This window comes from Piliocolobus tephrosceles, chromosome 6 (assembly GCF_002776525.5).
Source record: "Piliocolobus tephrosceles isolate RC106 chromosome 6, ASM277652v3, whole genome shotgun sequence".
NCBI classification, from domain to species: Eukaryota; Metazoa; Chordata; class Mammalia; order Primates; family Cercopithecidae; genus Piliocolobus; species Piliocolobus tephrosceles.
This window is the reverse complement of record NC_045439.1, coordinates 94,915,496-94,933,654: the sequence shown is the minus strand read 5'-3', so window position 1 is coordinate 94,933,654 and position 18,159 is coordinate 94,915,496. Positions and strand designations below refer to the sequence as shown.

Below are 18,159 nucleotides of genomic sequence, written 5' to 3'. Positions count from 1 at the left end.
TTCAAGATTTTTAGTTTCTTTGCGCTGGGTACGTAATTCCTCCTTTAGCTCTGAGAGGTTTGATGGACTGAAGCCTTCTTCTCTCATCTCATCAAAGTCATTCTCTGACCAACTTTGATCCGTTGCTGGCGATGGGCTGTGCTCCTTTGCAGGGGAAGATGCGCTCTTATTTTTTGAATTTCCAGCTTTTCTGCCCTGCTTTTTCCCCATCTTTGTGGTTTTATCTGTCTCTGGTCTTTGATGATGGTGACGTACTGATGGGGTTTTGGTATAGGTGTCCTTCCTGTTTGATAGTTTTCCTTCTGACAGTCAGGACCCTCAGCTATAGGTCTGTTGGAGATTGCTTGAGGTCCACTCCAGACCCTGTTTGTCTGGGTATCAGCAGCAGAGGTTGCAGAAGATAGAATATTGCTGAACAGCAAGTGCACCTGTCTGATTCTTGCTTTGGAAGCTTCCTCTCAGGGGTGTACTCCACCCTGTGAGGTGTGGGGTGTCAGACTGCCCCTAGTGGGGGATGTCTCCCAGTTAGGCTACTCAGGGGTCAGGGACCCACTTGAGCAGGCAGCCTGCCCCTTCTCAGATCTCAACCTCCGTGTTGGGAGATCCACTGCTCTCTTCAAAGCTGTCAGACAGAGTCGTTCACGTCTGTACAGGCCTCTGCTGCTTCCCCTGTTATTTTTTAGCTGTGCCCTGTCCCCAGAGGCGGAGTCTACAGAGACAGGCAGGTTTCCTTGAGCTTCTGTGAGCTCCACACAGTTCGAGCTTCCCAGCGGCTTTGTTTACCTACTTAAGCCTCAGCGATGGCGGGCGCCCCTCCCCCAGCCTCGCTGCTGCCTTGCGGTTAGATTGCCGCAGACTGCTGTGTTAGCAAGGAGGGAGGCTCCGTGGGCGTGGGACCCTCCCGGCCAGGTGTGGGGTATATTCTCCTGGTGTGCCGGTGTGCTTACTGCGCAGTATTGGGGTGGGAGTTACCCGATTTTCCAGGTGTTGTGTGTCTCAGTTCCCCTGGCTAGGAAAAGGGACTCCCTTCCCCCTTGCGCTTCCCAGGTGAGGCGATGCCTCACCCTGCTTCAGCTCTTGCTGGTCAGGCTGCAGCAGCTGACCAGCACCGATTGTCCGGCACTCCCCAGTGAGATGACCCCAGTACCTCGGTTGAAAATGCAGAAATCACCGGTCTTCTGTGTCGCTCGCGCTGGGAGATGGAGACTGGAGCTGTTCCTATTCCATTTTTTGGTTTTTAAATGTAGGACACTTCATGAGTTTGTGTGTCAACCTCGGTAGGGGCCATGCTAATCTTTGTATCTTCGAAGTCGAAGTTTTAGTATATGTGCACAAGAAGCAAGCACAGGAATTTGTTGGTTTTTTTTTAATTAAAAAAATTGTATTTACTTAGAAACATTCAGAATGTCAACAAAACAGCTGTAACTTTTTAAAAAAATTACAGAGTAGTATGTATGTATGTATGTATGTATTTTTGGAGACAGGGTTTCACTCTGTTACCCAGGCTGGAGTGCAGTGGTGCAATTACGGCTTACTGTATGTAGCCTCTGCCTCCTGGGCTCAAGTGATCCTCCTGCCTCAGCTCCTGTGTAACTGGGACTACAGACATGTGCCACCACACCTGGCTAACTTTTACTTTTTTTGTAGAGATGAGGTCTCACCATGTTGCCCAAGTTGGTCTCAAACTCCTGACCTCAAGCGATCCTTCTGCCTTGGCCTCCCAAAGTGCTGGGATTATAGGCATGAGCCACCACGCCCGGCCCAAGTGGTATTTAGTTAACAGAACAGCAATTATTTTGTGTAAGCTGCATCAGAGACAACTAAAGATGAAGGCACTACCATCCACATACAATCCACATGTTTGTGCTGCGCACCAACAAGAGTCTGCTTTAAATTTCCATGCCAATTTATAACCCCCATACTGCACCAGGCAAGGTTGGTGGCTATTGAAAATACCACCAGGGTAGGGTTACCTAAAGACACATTAGGTAGTATGTTAACTATACAAAAAAAAAGACACTGTATGGTTTAAAAACAAATCTTACATGGCCTTACATTTTAATTTATTTCTTTAAAAGGAATGAATTTAGTATGGGGGAGTTTAAATACATTACATACAAGAAAAAAACGACTAGAACTAGCTTATTCATCATCTTCATCTTCCCCATCTTTCCTTCCTCCTCATCTTCTTCCTCTTTCTCACATTTCTCCTTTCTTTTTCTTGCTTTTTCAGCCTTGACAGCTCCCTTATTTTTGCTGCATCAGGCTTTCCTTTAGTTCGGTATGCAGCAATATCCCTTTTGCATTTTTCTTCCAGCTTTACAGGTGTCTTTTTCTAAGGCTGCTTATCCTCCACAGTGGTTTTATAACCACATCTCTCCTACTTTCTTTGCAACATCACTAACAGATAGGCTGGGATGTTCTTTGATTTTTGGTGATGCATAGAATAGAACAAGAAGAGGCCAAAGGAGACCTCTTGGGTGTGTTGGGATGCTGGAACTTCTTTTGTTTTACGCTTTAGGAAGGATGTAAGTTTTCATTTCTCTTTCCTAACCAGTTTTGTCTGCCTTTGCCACATCTTCAAATTTTCTTTTCTCTTTAGCTGACATGGTCGTCTGCTTCTCTGGCACTTCTTTGAAAGCTCTGAGGAGTTGCCTGAAGCATCTGGGTGCTTCTTCTTGTGCCCCTCCCAACAAGCTTGGACAGGGAGTACATATGATGACATTTTGTCTCTTGGCTTCTTAGGGTCTCCTCTGCCCATTTTTAGTTATTTTTCCTCAGTGAGGTATAAAGTCACCCAGTGCCTGTCAGCTCTCACTTGACCCAGCATTTGGGATTTGTTTTTTTAACACAGATTTTATGCCAAATCTTTTCTTTTGTGATTTCTTCCATTATTTCTAAACTTAGAAAGTTATCTGGAAAGTGCGACTGGGCACAGTGTCTCATGCCTGTAATTCCAACACTTTGGGAGGCCAAGGAGGGTGGGTCACTTGATGCCAGGAGTTTGAGACCAGCCTGGCCAACATGGCAAACAAGAAATGTTTGGCAAAATAAGAAATACAAAACTTAGCCAGGTGTGGTAACACACACCTGTAATCCCAGCTACTTGGGAGGCTGAAGCATGACAATCACTTGAACCCAGGAGGCAGAAGTTTTCAAAAAAAGGAAAGAAAAAGAAAGTTATCTGGAAAGTGTTAAATTCCTGAAATAATGTGATGAGATAATTCAGACCATGAGCTTTGGAGTCAGAACTGAGTTCAAATTCTGATACAGCTACCTTCTTGCTGTGTGAACTTCCTTAGTTAGTTAACCTCTCTGAGCCTTGGTTTGCTCCTCTCCAAAATAACAGTAATAATACTACCTTGTAGTTCTATTTATTATCCTATATTTTCTATCATTTTATGCTTAAAATATTAATATTTATCGAGAATTTTTGTATAGTGCGAAGGGAGGTTCTATACCAATTTTTAAAAATAATTTTTAATTTATGTGGGTACATAGTAGGTGTATATATTTATGAGGTACATGAGATGCTTTGATACCAGCACACAATGTGAAATAAGCACATCATGGAGAATGGGGTATCCATCCCCTCAAGCATTTATCCTTCGTGTTACAAACAATCCAATTATACTCTTAGTTATTTTTAAATGTACAATTAAGTCATTATTGACTATAGTCACCTTGTTGTGCTATAAAATATTAGCTCTTATTCATTGCATTCTATTTTTTTGCACTCATAAACCAATTTTGTTTTCGAATTATTTCATTTTGGCTCTTAAAACTTCTTTCTGGGAAATAGGACAGTTGTTAAGAACCAAAGGAATAACTATCATGTTTAAACACTTACTCTCTGTCTGGTGTTTCCCATACATTATATAATCCTTTTTACAGCCCTCTCAGGCAAGTACTATTATTCCCCTATTCCAGACAGGGAAACTGACACTGAAAGAAGTAACTGACTTGCTCAAGCTGATTGTTGGTGAGACAATCCTAGAAACCAGGCTGGCTGGGGTCCAAATCCCTTACTCTTTCCTGTGCACCACACTCCCTCTCTCAGCCTGAGAGCATTCACAGGAATGCTGTGAACTGGAAGCCCAGGACTGCAGGGTCAGGGAAGGGGCTGTCCACCAAATGGCCCCAGGACAGAGCTTAGTAGGGCCAAAGCAAGAGGACTAAGAAAGGCTGAACCCCATCCAGAAAGGCTGGTAATGAAGATTAAAAGGTTGAAGGGGCCAGGCGTGGTGGCTCAAGCTTGTAATCCCAGCACTTTGGGAGGCCGAGACGGGAGGATCACAAGGTCAGGAGATCGAGACCATCCTGGCTAACATGGTGAAACCCCATCTCTACTAAAAAATACAAAAACTAGCCGGGCGAGGTGGCAGGCACCTGTAGTCCCAGCTACTCAGGAGGCTGAGGCAGGAGAATGGCGTAAACCCCGGGGGCGGAGCTTGCAGTGAGCTGAGATCCAGCCACTGCACTCCAGCCCGGGCAACAGAGTGAGACTCGTCTCAAAAAAAAAAAGTTGAAGGACAGGCTGGGTGTGGTAGCTCACACCTGTAATCCCAGCACTTTGGGAGGCCGAGGTGGGCGGATCATCTGAAATCAGGAGTTTGAGACCAGCCTGCCCAACGTGGTGAAATCCTGTCTCTATTAAAAATACAAAAAATTAGCCAGGCGTGGTGGCAGGCACCTATAATCCCAGCTACATGGGAGGCTGAGGCAGGAGAATTGCTTGAACCCAGGAAGCAGAGGTTGCAGTGGGCTGAGATTGCACCACTGCACTCCAGCCTGGGTGACAAGAGTAAAACTCTGTCTCAAAAAAAAAAAAAGGTTGAAGGATAGATAAGAGAGGAGGGCTACGTTTTTGATGTGGTGTGGTTTGAACCACCTCAGAGGTGGGAACGCAAGGCTGGGGAAGAGGCAGCACAGTGGGCTTGAAGGTCAATTACATGTAAGAAGTGGATAAAGTTAAGGCCAGGGAGCCTGGGTGTTGTAGGGGTGCCCCAGGCCCATCTGAAGGGAGTCCCTCCTCATGCGTCTTCTGTATTTTCAGGTCAGAGCTGAAGTCCTCACGACGTTTGCCCTCTGTGGATTTGCCAATTTCAGCTCCATTGGGATCATGCTGGGAGGCTTGAGTGAGTCTAATCGGGGCCTTACCAGTGTCTAGGAGAGTCAGAGACTTGAACTTGCTGGGAACATGTAGGCCTCAGTTGTCTCATTTGTCTAAAGCCGGACCCAAACAAGATGGCCACAGAGGCCAGGTGTGGTGGCTCATGCCTGTAATCCCAGCACTTCAGGAGGCCCAGGAAGGTGAATCACTTGAGGTCAGGAGTCTGAGACCAGACTGGCCAACATGGCAAAACCCATCTCTACTAAAAATACAAAAATTAACCAGGTGTGGTGGTGTGTGCCTGTGATCCCAGCTACACAGGAGGCTGAACCCAGGCACAAGAATGCTTGAACCCAGGAGGCGGAGATTGCAGTGAGCTGAGATCGCACCACTGCACTCCAGCCTGGGTTACAGAGTGAGACTCTATCTCAAAAAAAAAAAAAAAAAAATTTCATAGAGTTTCCTCCTAGCCCTAGAATTCCCTGATTCTCTGCTGCTGCTGGTAGCCCAGGAGGTTAGCACCTGGGCCTTGAAGGCCAAGCCTAGCTCAGGGACAGGAGGTGTGGTGCTGGCCTGTCCCCAAGGCTTTGGCCTGACTGTTCCCACACCCACAGGGGACAGGCAGGCAGGCCTGGTGGGGCCTAGGGTCAAAGGATCTGCACAGTTCTCAGTTCTTTACAAATAACATTTCCACTCCTGGCAGCTACCCTGCCTGGTGGTGTAATCATCCCATTTTACAAAGAAGGAAACAGAGTCTTGGAGAAGTGAAGAGGTAGCCCAAGTCACTCAGCTAGTGAGTGGCCGAGCCTGTATTTAATCCCAGGTCTGCCTGACTCCAAACTCACATTCTTTTCCTGCATCTGCCACTCATGGTGTGTGGGGAGATGTGGGGCATTGCCTAGGGGTCCAAGCCAAGGAGGACTCCTGAGCTCAGCAAGTGGTCAGGAGGACAACGTCTGTCCCTCTGGCCATTTATTAGTAGAAGAGGAAGGGAGATCAGCCATGCGCCAGAGCTGCAGAACATGGGCAGACAGGGACATAGCTTCCCTGTCCCTGAGCACTTCTGTCCCCTTGCAGCCTCCATGGTCCCCCAACGGAAGAGTGACTTCTCCCAGATAGTGTTCCGGGCACTCTTCACAGGAGCCTGTGTGTCCCTGGTGAATGCCTGTATGGCAGGTGAGTGCAGGCCTAGCAGATTCAGAAGGTGGAACCCTGATTTTCTGGCTAGCCCAGGGGCCCTGTCCACCTACCACTTTCCTCCACAGGGATCCTCTATGTGCCCAGGGGGGCTGAAGTCGACTGCATGTCCCTCCTGAACATGACCCTCAGCAGCAGTAGCTTTGAAATATACCAGTGCTGTCGTGAGGCCTTCCAGAGGTGAGGGCCTGGACTGTGGGACCTGCAGGGGACCCACAGTGATGGACAGAATGCCTGAGTGCTTGGGGGAATGCCTTTGGTACCAGGGTGAGGGTAGAAATATTATGGCTGCAGCTGATGGGGAAGGGAAGGCTCGAGGATCAATGGAGGAAGGGTGGACCGGAGACTTGAAGCAATGTTCCCAGTGTTGCACAGCCTGGTTGTGGCCAGCAGAGCCAGGCCTGGAGCTCACACTGCAATCTTTGCTTTCTTTTTAGCATCAACCCAGAGTTCAGCCCAGAGGCCCTGGACAACTGCTGTCGGTTTTACAACCACACGATCTGTGCATAGTGAGGACAGAATATGTTTGTGCTTCTGTGCTTCTGAGGGCTGTTCTCCCCCAGAAGCATCTGTCCCCACCTTCCCTTTCCCAGGGCCCTCTTCAGGGAAGCCACAGGACTTAGCCCCTGCTCAATTCCACAATTGGGAAGGGGTCATGGAGTGAGTGTGCAGAGAATGGGTGGGGACATAAGGAAGGACATGTCCCACTCCATCCCCCTTTCTGCTCCCCCATTTCCTACCTCCCCCAGTGTGAATTCTCAGGGTCACTTCTGCCTCCTCCCATTTCCTCTCCACATCCAAATAGCACCCTGGTCCTCTCTATCCCCCCTCTCCTGGGGTCCCTCACATGCCCCTTCCCTTCTGTTGTGGGCCGCACACCAAAGCCTCCTCCCCTCCCCGCTTCCTGGGCACTAGGATCTCTCTGCGGCTTCCCCTGCCAGGTGGTGTCGCCCCTTTCTCTGCTTTCAGAGACTCCCTTCCCACCTTTCCTCAGAGCGCTTCCCAAACTGAGGTCCCATGGCACACTGTCCTGGGAGGCATTCAGAGGGTTCCATAATGGACTAGGTTTGGAACCACTGGGTTAAATAAACTTAGAGAAGGCTATTTAGACTTTTTGTTTGTTTATTTTTTTTGTTTTTTTTTTTAACTGTGAACTTGTCAGAGCTTGGTGTGGATATGAGGCTTTTTCCAAATTTACTTGACCATAAAAACCTTTTCACTCTGTCACCCAGGCTAGAGTACAGTGAGGTGATCATGGCTCATTGCAGCCTCAATCTCTCAGCCTCAACCGATCCGCCCACCTCAGCCTCCTAAGTAGCTAGGACTACAGGCACGTGCCATCATGTCCAGCTCATTTATATATATATATATGTATGTATGTATATGTGTGTATATATGTATGTATATGTGTGTATACATACATACGTGTGTATACATACATACATGTGTGTATATACATATATGTATGTATATGTGTGTATATATACATATATGTGGGTATATGTGTGTATATATACATATATGTATGTATTGGGTTTTTGTGGTAGAGATGAGGTCTTGCTATGTTGCCCAGGCTGGTCTCAGACTCCTGGACTCAGGTGCTCTGCCCAACTTGGCTTCCCAAAGTGTTGGGATTATAAGCATAAGTCACTGTACCTGGCCCATAAGAACCTTTTTGATGGAAGTGTCTCAGTTGAAGATTTCGTGGAATACAACTTGGGAAATATTGGCTAATGTTCAAACTGCTTTACTGTAGCCAACTATAATATTAGCAAATGTTTATGTGGCACTGTGTGCCAGGCACTGTTCTCAGCGCTTTCTGTATTTTAATTCAATCCTTACAACGACTCCATGAAGTAGGTGTTATCGTGATCACTAGTTGAGGAATCAGAGTCGCAGACAGGTTATGTGCCTAAATGGACACAGCTGGGAAGAGGCAGAGGCAGGATTTGAGCCAGGCCACCTAGTTCTGGGTGGTATAGGGGTGCCCCGGGCCCATCTGAGGGGAGCTCCTCATGCATCTTCTGTATTTTCAGGTCATGACACAAACTGTGATGTGGAGCCTCTCTGTTGGGCTGCTGATGTTCAGGAAACCCTGATGTGTGGCCCACCCTCACCTCCTTCCCTGCCTTTCCTCCCCACCCCAAGCCCTCTGTGCCACTAGGTGAGGCCTGACGTCCCTCCCCTGCCTTCATTTCTGGAGTTCCCATCACCAGCATGCCCTCTCCATCTCCCTACCACCTGTCCTGCTCCCATCTTAGTTCTCATTTTACCCAGCAGCTTTGGTTTCCGGGACCTGTGATGCACCCTGCCCTTGTGGCTGCTGGGCCACTACACCCTCACCCCTACCTGCCAGGTCCAACTTCCTTCCCCACTCGGGCTGGCCCTGACCTAGGGCAGCGGGAGGATGGAACCCTGGGCAGCAGTTATTCAGCTCAGCACCAGCAAGCCAGGTCCTGCTTCTGTTCTGCCACAGACTTTGGGCAGCAAAGTTCCAGTGGGCAGCAGCCTTGCTCCTTGTGACCCCCACAGGCTGACCTGGATCCCCATCCTCAGGACCTGTGTTCTTCCCTTAGCTCCACAGAGTGGAGGCTTGGCATGACTCCTGTAGCTCCAACTAGGCTCTTACTTTCTCTCTGCAGCCCTCCCTCAGTCACTGCCACCTTCTCCAGCTGTCCCTGGGCTGTGGGCAGGGTGCCTTGTTGATGTGGACTACACAGTCCTCTCCCAGGATTGGCCCTCTGTCCCTTCTCTGCCCATCTGTTGGCCTCAGCTCCACCAACTGGGTCATGGAACAGCCCAAGGACTGCCCTTCTCTGGAGTCCCTTCTCTGGACTCCCTGCACACTCATTCCATGACCAGTGGCCTTCCCTAGAAGACTGCAAGCCCCTTGAATATAGGGCTCGCAATATACCCTGTGTCTTAGTTTTGGCTGATAACAAAATACCATATACAGGATAGCTTATATACAACAGAAATGTATTTTTCATAGCTCTTGAGGCTGGGAAGTCCAAAATCAAGGTGCTAGAAGATGCTGTGCCTGGTGAGAGCCTATTTCTCATAGGTGGCACCTTCTCCCTGTGTCCTCATATGGCAGAAGAGGCTAGTGAGATCCCTGGGGCTCTTGCATAAGGACACTAATCCCATTCATGTGGGCTCTACCCTTGTGACCTTAACACCTCCCAAAGGCCCCACCTCCTAATACCTTCACCTTGGGGGCTAGGGTTTCAGCATATGAACTTTGAGGAGACATGAATATTCAGACCATAGCACATAGTAGTGTAAGCTATTAACAATAGGGGAAAACGGTTGTGGGATATATGGGAGCTCGGTAGTACTGGTGCAACATTTTGTAAGTCTAAACTATTCTAAAATTTAATAGTTTATTTTTTTAATGGCATGGGAAAAAAAAACCTGTGTGGACACAGATGCTGTATAACTTGTAATTCAGCCCATGGGTAACTCTGTCCTAGACAATGCATGTCCCAGTAGGCAACCTGCCAAGGTCTGTGAGTTGACCAGTGGGCTACATTGACCCCTCTTCTGCCCCTTTCTTCCCATGGCCCTGCGCTCTCCTCTGCTGCCCCCTCAGTTTAATTCAAGCTCATGCGTTCAGCTGAATGTTAATTAGTCCTGACCTCTTTGCAACCACATGAAGAATATCATCTGCTTAAAATTACTTTTGACTCGGGGTTAGTGAGCCCCCAGATTGGACAGGACCTTAAACATCATTTTGAGGGTGTCTACCTCCCCATCAAGCTTTTCTGAGAATGTTTACACCCACTGCATGGATGGCTCTGTCACCATGTTTTTATGTTTGAGTCATGAAACTCCATTCCCATGAGTGATTTGCTATTGAACCAGGACTGAACGCCTGACTCAGGGCACGCCAAATCTGTACTCTTGCCAATGGCCTTTCGGCTTCTCGGGAAGGAATATGAATTATAAAACCCAGAAACAGAGCTGGGAGCTGAGTCACCACGGTGGGACTATGGCTTGGAGCTGATCTCATTCCCTCCCTTACTACAGCCCAGTTGTTCTGCTTTTCCTTGGATTCCATGAGAGCCAAATTCTTTCCAGAAATCTCCTCTAACCTAAACTAATTGAGAAGGTTCCTCTTTGTAATGAAAAGGACATTGCCTAGGATAGTCACTTTGTTAACCCTCTATTCTGCTTAAAATCAAGCGGTCATTCATCATTTGCTTAAATCTCATCAAGATAAGAACCTCACACCTCTCATTGCTACTCCACATTGGAGAGCTCCACTTCTGAGAAGGTTCTTTTTTGATTTGCATCAAAAAATGTTTTGCCTTGATCCATCCCAGTTTTGCCATTCTGGGCCACTCTGAATGGGCCTCATCTCATCTGTATATCGTTGTTGTCCTTCTTCCTACTCACCAAAGTAATACTTGCTCGTTAGTTTTAAAAAGTCAAATCTTAAAACTTATAGAAATGTTTTAATCGCTTTTCCACATGACAGTCCTTCAACTATTTGAAGATGATGCCCATGCAGGCTTCCCTTCTCTAAGCCAGGCACCCTTAGTTCTTTCAGCTCTATGTTTCTCACATAACACATAGCGAGGGTTTCAAAATTTGCTCCAGACCTGATTCTAAGCTGTTCTGCATTTGTGTTCAGACAGTGTGTGAGTCATGAGCAAGTCTAAGATGAAGCCAGAACACAGCATGGTAAATATGATCTCATAGGTGGAACCAAGATGATGTGATGAGACTAAGATTGGATATGGTCTTAGGAGGATATCTGAAAGAGGCAGACTTATTAGGAAGGGTGTTTTGCTTTGTTGTTTTGTTTTGTTTGAGATAGGGCCACTGTTGTCCGGGCTGCTGTGCAGTAGCGCAATCCTGGCTCGCTGCAGCCTTGACCTCCTGTGCTCAAGGGGTCCTCCCACCTCAGCCTCCCACCTCAGCCTCCCAAGTAGCTGAGACTACAGTTGCGTGCCACCATGCTCAGCTAATTTTTTTTTAATTTTTGTAGAGATGGTGGGGAGTCTCTGTATGTTGCCCAGGCTGGTCTTGAACTCCTGGCCTCAAGTGATTCACCCATCTCTGCCTCACAAAGTGCTTGGATAACAGGTTTGAGCCACTGTGCCTAGCCTTAGGAAGGGTGTTAAGAAGCTACTTGCCTGCTTCAGAAATCCTCAAATCCGAGGGCTTGCATGTTAAGGGTGTAACTTGAGGAGCAGTTGTCATTTAGGAGAGAATGAGAGAAAGTCCTGGCCTGGATCATAAAGGCACTATCTCTAGGACACAGCAGGAATGGGGTGGGAAGGACTTTATCTACAGGGGCATCCTACTTGCCCACCACCAAGGTGTGCAACAAGTTCCCACCTTCCCTGGAGGTTGCTTTCCATTTCCCGAGAGAGAGAAATTACTGCTTTGGACGAAGTTCTGACAAAGATATGGAATGGTGGATTGGGGACAATTTGCCAACAGAGACTTTGTCACTGGCAGGGACAGGGAGGCAGCACAGCCAGATGCTGTCCCACACTTGAGTATAAAGGCATTTAGGAAAGAGACTCTGCAAAGAAAAGCAGCGCTTGAATTGAACCCTGTCTTTGCTAGGCAAAATACCTAATGAGGAAGGAAAGGCAGAGGCAACAAAGAAATCAATGTGGCTATGAGTGAATAGCAAGGATCTCATTTGTAAACTCAAAATTTTAAAATATCAGGCACCAACATCAGGCTGAAGACACGTGACCCGTGTAGAAAGACAGCTGGCTGTCCTCCAGTTGCCAGTCTTCCCTTTTTTTAGTAAAAACTGACAATCCAGCTGGGCATGTAGCCACTTGCAATAAAAACTACATTTCTCAGCCAGGCACAGTGGCTCAGGCCTGTAATCTCAACACTTTGGGAGGCTGAGGTGGGAGGAGTTCAAGATCAGCTTGGGCAACATAGTAAGACCCTGTCTCTATAAAAACAAAAAATTAGCTGGGCATGGCGGTATGTGCATGCAGTCCCAGCTACTCAGGAGGCTGAGGTGGGAGGATCACTTGAGCCTGGGAGATTGAGACTGCAGTAAGCCGATAGCACCACTGCACTCCAGCCTGGGTGACAAGAGTGACTCTGTCTTAAAAGAAAAGGAAAAAGGACTATATTTCTCAACCTTCCTGGGCTAGGGGTGGCCATGGTCTGGCCAGTGGGGTGTGAGCAGAAGTCCAGTAGGCAGCCTCCCATCATGCCCTTGGAAGAGTGTTCTGTTGACTTTTTCCTAAGGGCCAGATAGTAAATATTTCAGGTTTCGTGGGCCATATAGCTGTGTCGTGACTACTCAACTTTGTACTTGTAGTTGAAAGCAGCCATAGACAAACAAAGGAGAGTGTCTGTGTTCCGATAAAGCCTGTTTACAAAAACAGCTGGCCAGCCTGCAGGCTGTGGTTGCTGACCCCTGCCTTAGATAAATGGGTGCATCCCACACGTTCCTGGTATATTTCACATTTTTGCTCCATGCCAGTTGGAATGCAGATGGGAAGGTGAGCAAGCTTAGACCATGAAGACAAAGGCAACACCCGAGAGATGAAGCAGCTCGAAGTTAAAGGGAGCCTGAGGCAGTGGCTCACCTCTGTAGTCCCAGCACTTTGGGAGGCCAAGGTGGGCAGATCTCTTGAGCCCAGGAGTTTGAGACCAGCCTCGGCAAGATGGTGAAACCCCTTCTAGAAAAATTAGCTGGGCATGGTGGTAGGTACCTGTAGTCCCAGCTGCTTGGGAGGCTGAGGCAGGCTTGAGCATGGGAGGTGGAGGCTACCGTGAGCCATGACCCACTGCACTCCAGCTCAGGTGACAGAGCAAGACCTTGTCTTAAAAAAAAAAAAAAAAAAAAAGGAAGGAGTCTGGGGTCCTGATGTCTTTGCAGAGCAAGACTGCCATGACAGCACAAACTTTATGTGAGAGGGGAATAAGTTTCTATTTTGTTTATGTTATTATTTGGGATCTCTTATATGCCTGCTAGTAGACAGGAAGAATAAGATAGGCAGTAAGAAGGAGCAGATTTGCCTCTTTCCTGCGGGGGTCCTGATGAACAAATGGGACCAAGCTATTATTAACAAAGTGCCCATCCCATCACCGCTGCCTGGCACTCCTGGTTCTCTGGTAAAATGGGGCTGGTACATTCACCTAGAGTCCTAAATGGGCCCACTCCTTCTGACAAAGTCTAAATCTGAAACATACCTCCCACTGGCCACCAAGACTTCAGAGAAAAAGGAAAGACTCCTGATATATACACGAGGGGAAGTGGAAAGAGAGCCAGACGGCCAAACAGCAAAGTTTTCCAATTTAGCTTCATGATGGGAAAACACCAGAGACAGAAGGCAAGGCAAGGCAAGAGAGGTTCATAGCAGCTTTTAGCCTCAGACTTACAGAAGCAGGAGTTGGCAGAGGTCAGTGTGCTGTGTATAACCTTTTAACACACAGTGACCTGATCCACTGGTTAGTGTGGCCCAGTCTACCCACTAAGATCCATGTTTCCTCCCCTTGAAGAACAGCAAGGAACTAGAACAGGAGCTAGAAGAAGGACAGGCCTCTCAGGTCCCCATCCTGCTCCCCTCCTACCTGCCAAACCCTGCAAATTATGTTGAGAGCAAAAAAGAACAAGGAAGAGATGATCCCACAAGGACTGCTTGGAGCAGCTTTCTCATCCTCACACAGGCCATGTGGCTATCTGCTCTCCATACAGACATTTTTCCTATCTTTCCAAGGTGGGACTCATTTCTCATCTACAAGTAAGAAGGCAATAACCCATAGATCAAGACTGCCCAGCAGATGGACACAGGAAATGCGGCTACACACTCTCCTACACATCAGCACATTCCTTGCATCCCATGACTCCACGTGCTTCAGTGACCGACCATGAGTGAGCCTGACCAGGCTGGAGATGCTACCATGCAGGCTACTTCCTCCACTCAGCCCCAGCTGACAAAGGACACATTTTTATCCCAGCAAAACTTCTCTCTTTCTCTTTTTCCCAAGAAAAAAGGAAAGTCACTGGGCACGGTGGCTTACGCCTGTAATCCCAGCACTTTGGGAGGCCGAGGCAGGAGAGTCGCTTGAGTCCGGGAGTTTGAGACCAGCCTGGGCAACATGGTGAAATCTAGTCTCTACAAAAAAATACAAAACATTAGCCAGGTGTCATGGTGCACGTCTGTAGTCCCAGCCATTCCTGGAGGTCGAGGCTGCAGTAAGCGGTGATGGCGCCACTGCACTCCAGCCTGGAAAACAGAGTGAGACCCCGTCTCAAACATTTTTTTTTAATTTTAAAAAAATTTAAAAGAAATTTTAATAATAAAGAATAAAGAAAAGTTATTTAAAGATAGAAAACTCACTTTATAAAAAAAAGATTGCTTTTATCCCTTGAAACTTCCTTCTTCAATAAGATTCTTTTCTACTTTTAGAGGAGTCCGTTGCTTATATCACCAAACTATTCTTTTCAATGCCATCGCATCAATTAGAAGAGAAATAAACTCCATGAAAGCATACAGCTTTCAAGGGATCTTTTCTTGGGCAGTGCCCAGAGGGCAGCTATTTCTAATCTCTAATCCTCTTTGGATCTGGGGCGTGACATTATTTCAGTGTCAGCTGCTCTGAGCCAGAGTGTGGCCCGATGCTGCAGGCAGGGACCAGGGTCCTCCAGGTAGGCACAGAAGCCAGAGGTGAGAAAGTCTAATGGCTGGTATGGAAAAGACAGGGCCTCCTCCTAAAAAGTTGCGTAACTCGGTGAATCATCTTCAATGACTTAAACTGTTAGGAATCTCAGGAAGTTCATGTCAAGAACTCTCAACAGCTGGTGGGTTTTATCACTTAGCGGTGTGTCACTGTAATTAATTGATTCCTTTATAACAGTGGAAAACCTGAGCGAGGTGGCTCACACCTGTAATCCCAGCACTTTGGGAGACTGAGGCTGGGAGATTGCTTGAGCCACAAGTTCAAGACCAGCCTGGGCAACATTGCGAGACCTTGTCTCCACTAAAAATTTAAAAATTAGCCCAGCATGGTGACAAGCACCTGTAGTCCTAGGAGTCTGAGACAGGAGGATTGCTTGAGCTCAGGAATATGAGGCTGCAGTGAGCTATGATCATGTCACTGCACTCCAGCCTGGGTGACAGAGTGAGATGCAGTTTCAAAAATAAATAACAAAAATAGAAAAATATAATAGTGAAAGTACCGGAGTTTATGAATGATTTACCTTCTTTGTAAAAAATATATAAATCAGAGGGGTATATTACTTAGGATTCTTTTGGTTGCAAATGACAGAAAACAAATCAAATAGCTTAGGAGAAGAGGAATGTATGGGCACCAGGAAGGATGAAGGTATAGCTGCAGGCAGCTGGGCCTAGGGACTTCATGACCCTAGGGCTTGGCCTACTGCTCGGTTCCTACTTTTGTTGTGTTTGTGTCTTCCTGCACCGTGACCTCCTTCTACTGAATTGGATTTCTCCATAAGACTGGATCATGGCCATCCGAAAATCATGGGTTCATATATTAGCTTGCTGTCCTGTTAGCTAGTTGTGGCAAAGAAAGCACACCTCCAAGAATGTGATTGATCTGTCAGGGCCACATGCCCTCGTCCAGACCCACTGAGGCCTAGAAAATGGGATAGGGTGATCAGTGTGGCCTGGCTCTTCTGCCCACCTCTGAAGCAATCACTGTGACCAGGGAGGTAGAACTGGCAGCTCCTATTTGAACAGAAAGGGAAGGAGGAACAGTTTCCCACAAGATCAGGGGTGTTGTTTCCTGATGAAAGCAACCATTCTTTCCATTTATCTGTAAAGATTTCAAATGATAGCATAACTTCAAAAACCTGAGATAACAGAAATAATGGAAGTGTAGCGTTTGAAATAATTTAGGGAAAAAGGGACTAACATTTTCTGAATGCTTATTGTGGGACAAGTTGTTTGCATATGCTGTCCATGTAATCCTTAAAAACAAACAAACTATATGAGGTCGATACTATTATCCCCATTTTACCAATGAGGCAGCTGAGATGTGGAGAAGTGAAGTGGCTTGCTCAAGGGCACACAGTTCAGTGGCTGAGCCAGGTTTTGAACCCAGTTCTGCTTGGTTTTAATGCCAGACACTTAACCATCATAGCACGTTGGCTTCCTCATTGATCTACCTAGTAGACAGGTATATGATATGTGTAAAATACTTTACATTGTTTTTATTCTAATTAATAATACTGGGTCATTGTGGTATTTTTATGACATGGCTGCAAATTTTCTAACACTCCTCCCATTAAGCAGTCAGATCTATGTCCTCTCCCTGTTAATCTGGGCAGGCTTGTGACTGCTTTGAGCAAGACAGCATGGTAGGAATGATGCCATGTGACTTCTGAGGCTGGGTTGTGAAAGGCCAGGCAGTTTTGGTCTTGTTCACTGGGACACTCACTCTTAGCACTCTGACCCACCACCTAAGAAAGAGTTCTCCTACTCTGTGGCTGCCATGCTGTGAGGAACCCAAGCCATCTGGAGGAGTAACATGTAGGCACCAGGTCAACTGTCCCAGCTGAGCCCAGCCTGCAAGTCATCGTAGCCCAGGTGCCAGACACGAGCAACAAAGCCTCTGGGTGATTCCAGCTCACAGCCATTCAAATCTTCCCCACCGAGGCCTCAGACATCATGGAACTGAGACAAGCCATCCCCTTTGGTCCCCATCTAAATTCCTGAGACAATGAATCCAAGAGCATAATGGATGGTGGTGGTTTTATGCAACAGGTTTAGGATGTTTATTCCATAGCAACAGATAGCTGGAAGAGCCCCAGAACAGGAATCAAAGATATCTGACCATGAACCATCTGGAATACAAGAAGATGAAACTGAGGAACACCTTGTATCAGTAAAGTAGCAAAGTAGTGATTTTTTTCCCAATACAGAAGCTCTTGGAACACTCACGCTGCAGTCTCCCTTCTTCGCACTGCAGGTGGGGTAGATGCGTTGGTGGCTGCCTCTGCAGCAGTTCCTCATGGCGCAGTGGAAGAATGGGTTTCTTTGGTTCAGTAGGACTGTGGCTGACCCCACCCCAGCCAGGATCCCTGGCTGTGAGGCTGCAGAGCACAGAGCCCCAGGAGGGCTTGCGTTTGGCTGCTGCTGGGAGCCCCTCCCTTTTGTGGGGGAGGTCAGTGCCTCTGAAGGAGGATAGAATCTGAAAACAAATTCTCCTGGCAGGCTCTAACAGTCCACTGCACTCCTGTCAGGGTTGTGGACAGGAGAGTCACTCTGCATAATGCAGCCCCCTTGGTGTGGCTCAATTTTCCCTCCCATTGGACCTGAGGTCAGGGCATTGCCCCCAGCGCTTCTGATCAAGGGATAGGATCCACAGAGAACCCCCAACTTCCTCCTTCCCTCTCCCCATTTCCTTTTTTCCTTCTATTCAAATCAAAGTACTACAGATACATGATTTTTAAAGTCAAATGGTACCACAGTTATATCAGCAACAATAACAGGAAAATATTTCGGTAATTCCCTCCCCATCCCTGACTTCTCCCCGTCAAACTCTTTCAGTCACTTCTGTTACTTACATCCATATTTCTAAATAATGCATTCATACTGATATTTTCTCAAATTATTGATTTTAGATATTGTCTTTTTACTCCCCATTATTGAAGATGAAGCATTAACTCTTTCATACCACCCCATATTCTACTTTTCCTCCCTTTATCCTCTCAATATGATAATATCACAACTTTCAGAAAAAGCTGTATTCCATTAATGTGTTTCTGTCTGATTATGGCTATAAGACTTGTGCATTGATGAGCCATGGAGCATATTATAATTACATTTCCTATCTATCTTGCACTTCTTTCTTTCTTTCTTTCTTTCTTTCTTTCTTTCTTTCTTTCTTTC

General features: G+C 47.0%; 1 protein-coding gene across 1 annotated transcript in view; it reads left to right on the top strand.

Moving 5' to 3' along the window:
* SLC28A1 (solute carrier family 28 member 1) overlaps positions 1-18,159 on the top strand; it is a 106,652-nt gene that overhangs the window by 69,254 nt on the left and 19,239 nt on the right. The window contains exons 15-17 of the mRNA XM_023187165.2: positions 5,057-5,138; positions 6,191-6,289; positions 6,379-6,490. Coding sequence (XP_023042933.1) covers positions 5,057-5,138; positions 6,191-6,289; positions 6,379-6,490 — 293 coding nt within the window. The remainder of the gene's footprint in view (positions 1-5,056; positions 5,139-6,190; positions 6,290-6,378; positions 6,491-18,159) is intronic.